An 8,028-nucleotide genomic window follows, 5' to 3' on the forward strand; every position below is an offset into this window, starting at 1 on the left:
CACTGGCTCATTCTGCGATGTTTGGACAGAATCCTGTGCAGCAGGCTGGGCGAGCTGTGGGCCGAGGACGGGGCCTGGGGGTCCTGCTTCAAAGTCAGGAAAGGTCCCTCCTCCCTTCCTCCACCCCTAGGGGCCTGCTGCCTGCCTCTGCTGGGCCACACAAAGAGGAAACAACAAGCACAAAGGCGCTGTTTATTCCCGCTGACCCAGATTCCAGTACTTTGAGAAAGAAGGAGGGAGAATGCGGCCTCTGCATTGGTAGCTGCCACTACTTAAGGCAATGGGGACACTTCCCAAATCTCATCCGACCTAAGACACCTCCATGGGGTCTCATTTTCAGTAACATGGCAAAGCAAATACGGCAAAATGTTCACGAGTGCCTTCATTTGTACATTTGGACACTACTTTTTTGATTGTACTAAGCATCATATTATAAAATCCATATATCAAAAGTGCACTTTCTTTCCTTTTGTGGGTGCACAGGGACACCACTTATAAGCCACACGCCAATTGATCAGATCTGGCGTGCTGTTTGTGTGCATTGTTAACTAATGAGCTATGGGATGAGCCACCTGTTTGGGGTGTGCTGGCTTGGGAGGGGGAGCAGCTGTTTTGGGGTGGGTGGATGGGTGGATTTGGCAGGAAGGGCGGTGAAGACGAGAGCAGTGACGTGGGGGAAGGCAGCAGGCTGGAAAGACACGCTCACCCAGCATGTTCCCGAAGGATCACCACAGATTCAACCTGAACTGAACTGTGTCTCCGTAAACCTTCGCCTTCATTTTTAGTTGCTCCGTCCCTCTAGGAATAAAACATGCATGATGCAATGAGATTAGCGCTATTTTTACACCACAATTCTTTACATTGTGTTGAGTCGTGAATGCATTCGTTTGCATACCCTTAGAATAAAGGGCTCCAACCCTGGTCCTGGAGTACCTCCTGTTCTAATGAACTAATTAATATCTCATTATTAGTTAAATTAGGTGTGTTAGAACACAGAGTATACTAAAATGTGCAGGACAGATTGGGAAATCTTTCTTCTGATTCTTCTTAGATTTCTCAAAAATGTTGTTGCTAGATTGTTTTCTTGCAGGACATTTCTAGCTTTATGGAATTGAAATTCTATTTTAAAATAGAATCACACACCAGAAGGAATGTGGACTTCTCTACTTATGTGTATAACAAGATAGAATTATTCTTTAAAACTATTATTAAAACAAATGTGAATGCTACAATCAATATTTTACTTTAGAATGAAGAAAAATATTTCACATAATGTCTTAACAGAGGGCTTTGATCCTAATTTGACTTCACGTACATGGTGTGTGTTATGACTCAGATCTATGACACAGGAGGCAGGAAAGTAGCCCTGCTGTCCGTTCTGCAGCTGCCCAAACCACCTCGAATCGTCCTGTTTGGAAAGGACTTGAACAATATCACCACAATTGAGTTCCACTTCATCTGACCACTGAGGGATGTACCTGTGTGCTACCACCACCTAGTGGATACAGAGCCATACATATCAGTATTTAATGAGACGTTCTAGTGAAAAAGTGAAGCAATTGTAAAGCATTAAGCATAATGTATGTGGAATTAGAATTCTGGCCTAGCACCATGTCTGCATCGTTTCCTTTTATTTTTATAGTACACATGAATTTACAATTTGGACATGCCCCCACTGGTGTCTTATTGTCATTAATTGATATATAATGGAGTAAATCTATCAAAATATAACACTATTTATAATAATAAATAACGTGAGTATTTATTACATTTTCCTCGAGTGCTTGTCGTACATAATGAATTCAAAGACATGTACATACAGTAACTATGTCGAAGTTATGATATGCACAAGTCTTTTACGTCACATTTAGGGATGAAAAACAATCAAAAGATTAGGGATAATTTCTGTCCATGAGGAGCACATTGTTTTTGGAGTTCAGGAAGGCTTAAAGTAAATGTCATCAAGAGAGTTAATGGAAAGGATAAGCTGTTTAATAGAGTAAAAAAAAAAGTCTCGGCTAAATCCCTAACCTAGATCACTCGCACCCTTAACAAGCCACCTGTTACACTATTCACACTAAATAAAAAAGTCAGATCATCATCGGATTCATGCTGATTTATTACAATCATTTTCAGTAAAATAGATATAGAAATGAAATGACTCTGGCTCTGTTACGTTAAACTTTATGTTCATCTGTATGAATATATTATGTAAACTTGTAATATGTCATATATCATAATACATGAACAGGCTTGATGCTATTTTTTCCAGCTTTGTCAGTATATTAATATTCCTAAAATATATATATTATTATTATTTTCAATTCCAACTGGAAATCAACAGGATTTAAACTGCAAATCATCCATCTATTGTCTATACCCACTTTATTCCTAATTATGGGATCTGCTGGAGCCTATCCCAGCACACAGTGGGTGAAAGGCAGGGGTACACCCTGGACAGGTCACCAGTCTATCACAGGGCCACACACTCACTCCTATGGGCAATTTAAAATTACCAATCAACCTAATGTACATGTTATTTTGCAAACTCCACACAGAAAGGCCTGCCTGTTCGAACCCAGGATTCAAACTCAGGACCTTTTTGCTGTGAGGCAACAGCGCTAACCACTAAGCCACCATGCTGCCCAACTGCAAATCAATTAGACCCAAATATTAAAAATTGAGTTGAATAAAAGCACACAAATATATTTTGCATATTAGGAAAAAAAATATTTTATGTATTTATGTAACCATTGTGTTACAGAGAGATGAGATATTGTGTTACAAGGGAATGACATAAATGTGCCTCTAGCATTGTAATAAAATATCAATAACAGACCCTTATGTACAAAAATGTATTATACCATATTTTACTTTCTTCTGTTGTTTGTCAAAAACAATTTTGATATCTTTATCCTTATAGATTCAGTTATATATAGATACAGTGACCTTGGTGTCCCAGTGAACTTCAGATGTTAGTGTTTTCTCGCTCTAACACACCTGACTCACCTCAAGAACATCTGAACACACCTATATGCTTATAAATTTAGAAGTATAAAATCTTCTTCTGAAATATAGCAATACACAGAGATTCTGACCACATAGATACTGGAGTGAGAAAAAATATTAAAGCATACTGTCGAAAAACATGACTTAAAATTAGTTTTTTAAGTGGATTTTATAAGGAAATCATGTTATCCTTGGTCCGATTATATTTTACTTTTAGTTCATTTTTAATCATTGGGAAAACTGGAATATATAAAAAACCGCCCAGCTGTAATATCTCTTGACCTTTGCCCTCTCTCCGTCTGGCTCAGTGCACATTCGAGATCCTCAGAGGCTGCTGTCAACTCAGTGAGTCTGATTGATTTGGATTGTGAGTGTCCCTGTATGTTCCTGTCCTCTGAAGTGGGATGGTGATGTTTTGATTGTTTTTACAGCAGTCAACAGATGGTTAGCCCCACTCCGACCCCCCGCCTCCCCTAAGCACTCGTGCGAGCGGTCAAACGACATCCATCAACCAAATGAAGGCTGGATTTATGCTGTCATTTAGAAAGACCCACAGCTCCAGAGGATTCATGGGGACATGTGCTTATAATAGGGCAAATGATTAGGATTAACATGAGCAAATTAAAACCTGTCTGAATAATTCATTCCGTAGTGAATAAAGATTTATTTTCTCTGTTTCAGACAGTTTTGGGATGAATAAATATTTAGGAGGCATTATATTTTTCACTCATTCATAAAAACAGCCAATAAATTGATATATTTACAAAAAGCAATTATTATTGCAGAATTATGTTTTTACAACCCTGACTAGATTGACTAGTTTGTTGAAATAAATCTTAAAGCAACTTAGCATGACCGTGATTTACTGCACAATGAACAATAAAAATCGTCTTTGAATGCTTTATTATTTGATAATACTGATGTATCTGTCTAAAATTTTGCTCACAGCATACTTTACTGAGCACAAGATCATACTGAGACACTTATTTCTTATTGTAAAATTATAAAATATATATGTGGCTTCAGCACACATATCTAGAGATAACCACTCATGAACTTTTAATCCTGACTTAATCAGCTCAATTGTAAGTTACTTTGGATTAAAAAAAGCCTCTGACAAAAAAAATAAAATAAATAAATAAATAGATAAGAATGTAAAACCTGGAACTTTAATTCTTGAGACATGAGACTCTTTCTTTGAGATTTTCTAACAAAACTGTGGAGCTTAGAATTTTTTTTGTTCAATATTTACTTAGTAAAAAAATTATTTGATTTGATTTAATGTGAAAAAAATAATAAAAATGTACGAATATATATCGCCAACGCTACCCAGTGCAATACCACAAAATAACCACAAGAGGGCAAAAGAGTCGGATATTATTTAGCTGATTTTATAATGAACTTCCATATAAAAATATCATCCTGAAGGGCGAAAATAACATGTAAAAGTGAAATAAAAGTGATGATGAATTATAGATCATTCTGAAGGTGATGTGTCAAAGGAGGAATTAGAGGGAACCGTGTCACCTGTAATAAAGCATTTCCATGAGTCATTGATAGTCACTATATTTATTCAAAACCTTTTGTGAAAAGCAATATCAGTGTTCACAAAAGCGGGAAAATCTGAGGCACCAATAAGCAAAGGCCCTCTGTTGACAGATAACAATTACAAGCATGACATATAAAACATATCTCAAGTAATTTTAGAAAAATGTGAATACAGTGAAATGCTGATATTCCAGATGGACAATAACAGTGTACGAATATTCCAAACACCTGTTGAATAGAGCTGGATGATATGACGATATCAATAATTGTAATATATTAATACTGAGATGAAACATTAACATTTCCCCTTTATGCAAACATTAGATCAAAATCACTTGATATAGCTACAATGCTTTGTTGCAAATCTAAATATTGTAATACGTACCAGATTATTGCAATGAAACCTACAGGAACCCTTCAATTTGTTGCCGAATGACATCATCAAATAAAGACAGAAAGCACTTCGAGTCTTTCATGACAAATAATGCACATCTAATATTCCTGTGTATCAATCCCTAAACTCGGTATTTTAGGCAAGGATGCACGGTACTTGTTTTTGAAAATCAACTATACTGAAAGGTTCCAGGATTTGGTCTTCATGCCCAGATGTTTCTAAAGATCTGCACGACGTTACATTAAAATTAAACTAGTTGTTCCAGCTTCATTCGAACCAGAGCAGGAATATTCATACCATTATGTCTGAAAATGCTCTAAATGATATGTGATGTACATTTGCTGACAAAGGATCAACCAAAGAACAGCTTTTTTTGGGGGGAAATATATATTTTAAAAAAATCCCAGAGTGTATTATTCTCTTAGAAGTGCAGAAGATACCCACAAAATTCAGAACTCAGAAGTGTTACTGCAATATCATCATCATATCTCCTTCTCAGAAATAAACACACCTTTCCGTGTCACTAAAGTGATCCCACCATGAGGAGATCTCTCACCTTTACAAATAATTTAAAGGCACATCGCTTATCCTTAAGAACCACTGATATAAGGAGCCAAAGCCAAGTATGCATTTTTCCAAGTAAAACCTACACACTCAAGGTACAAAAGATGTATGCGTGACAAGAAAAAGTACTTTATTTCTCAGATGCTCGTTTACAGGTTCAGGTGTGTGTGAGGTTCAAACGTAAAGTCCCAGATTTCTCTAAAGCTTTAGAAGTCCACGTTAACGTTTGCCCTGCCTCATTGCAGGTTTTCGTCCTTTGCCTTTAGAAGCTCCACCTTTCCCTTTCCCCTTTCCTTTCCCACCTGGAGCATTCCGTCTCCCTTTCCCAGGCGCATTCCCTCGCCGTCCTTTCTTCCCCTTCCTCCTTTCGGTAGATTCGCCGTCTTCCTCCCTCATCTGCTTATTCACCGCCTTGGTGATGTCCAGTCGAGGTCTCTTGCTTTCGATCACTTTCAGCATGTCCAGGTGCTTCTGCTTTTCTCCAGCGAAGTCACCGATCAGAGGCTGGAACTGTCTCTTCTTGCCCGTGTTTCTCTGAGGTTTCTCTTTAGGAAGTCGTTCTTGGAACTTTCCCACGGAAGCTGTAGCACTTTTAGCGACGCTCACAGCTTTGGCCAGCTCTGCTTTTGACTGATGACTAGTTGGAGCGAGTCCCACACCAGGCACTTTCAGCTTCTGCGACCTGGCGATGTTCTTCAGGCGGTTAAACTCGTTCTTGGCCACTCGCTCCTTCTTGGCATGGACCCTTTTAGCAAACTGGTCCTCATTAGGGTCCGCGTTTTCCGGCACCTCTATGAGCCATTCCTTCGTGTCATCTTTAGCTCGTTTATAACCCCAGCGCCTTTTCCACTCCTTGTGCACTTCATCCCACACCAGATTAGTCTTCTTTTTCTTCTGGATGCCTTTCAGTTTAGCGAACTGCTCCCATTTGGTCGGGGGTCTCGCCTTGGGAACGGGTTTTTCTCGCGGTAACTGGGTGACAGGGTCCGGCAGCTTGACCACGATGACCTCCTCTACTTTCTCGCTTGGATGTTTCCAGATCTCGTTAATGAGGAGCTGAGTGTTGTCGCGTGCCAGTGAGCGAAGAAACTCGTTTTTATTTTGCTGTTTAAACTCCCGACTGTTTATCGAGTTCTTGTCCAACGCCAGCAAGTTTCCGATATCGAAGTCGAGATCTAATTCCTTATTTACCGTGATACTTTTCAGTCTTTCTGCCTCCTCTTTTTCAGCTTTAGCAAGCACGTCTTCTACGCTGCACGCCGCCATCTTGGATTCCCACGTGTTGCTCGTCTTCTTCGTTTAACACGAGGTGGTTGACAGCCAACTATAAGGTTAACTGCTGCCCCCTACTGGACTACAGCGGGTATTATCCATATTGAGAAGTTACGATTTATTGACAATGATAAGCTAACTGTATTTTGGACAATATGGAAGCCTGTATTAGACCACTTAGGAATGTGAAAACTTATTTATGCTGGATGTTGCACTGCATTGTTCTTTCCTTACTCTCAGAACTATTTACCCAAATATTACCTTCTTACTGTAATCTTTTCTTTTGTATCTACTTTATCACTGTGATCTATTCGGAAACCCTGTATTTTGTACATCAGAGATATTTATTTGTAACTAGTATACCGTACAGCTGTTTTTCTTTGGACCTCTGTTCTGGAAATGCATGTCATATTAAAAGTCAATAAAAAAAAAAGAAAAAAAAAGAAATGTTCACAACCACGTTGTGTTATATCATAATATATAATAGTGTACTCCCTTATAAAATGAAAAACGTGTCGAGTTCTCTAAAACTTTTCAATCTTAACCTAATATCGATTACATTTCAATAATCCATTCTCTACCATATCCATTGCCTGACACTCATTACATATCTATGAGTTGTCCTTTTTTATTATTATTATTAATTGTAATGTTCAATTTAATTCTATTAAAAAAAAATTGTAACCTAATTCTACTGTATCTCGGATATTCACGGCCTTTTAATGATTCTGGTGCACTTCTTATTTTAACCGCTAGGTGGGGGTGTTGGATAAATTTTATATTTTATACTTAGGGAAAGGCAAACAATTTCGGTTGCTTGAAGGAAAACTAAAAAATATTAAATAATCATTATCTTTATAGCATAAATCCATAACGAGTAAAACATTTAGATATTTATTTACTCAAATAAACAAATCTGGACTTGACATGCTAATTGAGAACCTCACCATGAGGTAGTGCTAAATAATATTAAATGGATTACATTGGAAATTGAATTACAGAAGAAGTAATCATTCATAACTGTGAAGTAGTGTAGTGTTTTTAGATCCTTGAAATCATTAAAGCTTCATTTCTAACTCCTGAACGGACAGTCCGCTAGTCTATTGGCCGTCTTCCTCATTAAAAACCAGGCCTACTCCTCCAGTTCTGGTCTAGGTCTAATTATTTCAGCCCCAACCAAGACACTGAGGCACTTTGAAGCCTCGCCCCCGTCCCTGGGGAGCACACACAGAGGGAGAGGG

General features: G+C 38.2%; 1 protein-coding gene across 1 annotated transcript; it reads right to left on the reverse strand.

The window, feature by feature from the left end:
- Positions 1 to 4,562: 4,562 nt before the first annotated feature.
- rrs1 (ribosome biogenesis regulator 1 homolog) lies at positions 4,563 to 6,809 on the reverse strand. Its single transcript, XM_058376969.1, has one exon. The coding sequence runs from the start codon at positions 6,779 to 6,781 to the stop codon at positions 5,735 to 5,737; it is 1,047 nt and encodes a 348-aa protein (XP_058232952.1). The 5' UTR covers positions 6,782 to 6,809; the 3' UTR covers positions 4,563 to 5,734.
- Between the last annotated feature and the right edge of the window lie 1,219 nt (positions 6,810 to 8,028).

This window comes from Hemibagrus wyckioides, linkage group LG23, assembly GCF_019097595.1.
Source record: "Hemibagrus wyckioides isolate EC202008001 linkage group LG23, SWU_Hwy_1.0, whole genome shotgun sequence".
Lineage (NCBI taxonomy): Eukaryota > Metazoa > Chordata > Actinopteri > Siluriformes > Bagridae > Hemibagrus > Hemibagrus wyckioides.

Coding starts and splice junctions, on each gene's coding strand:
- rrs1 (XM_058376969.1), bottom strand. CDS start 6,781: ATGGCGGCGTGCAGCGTAGAAGACGTGCTTGCTAAAGCTGAAAAAGAG.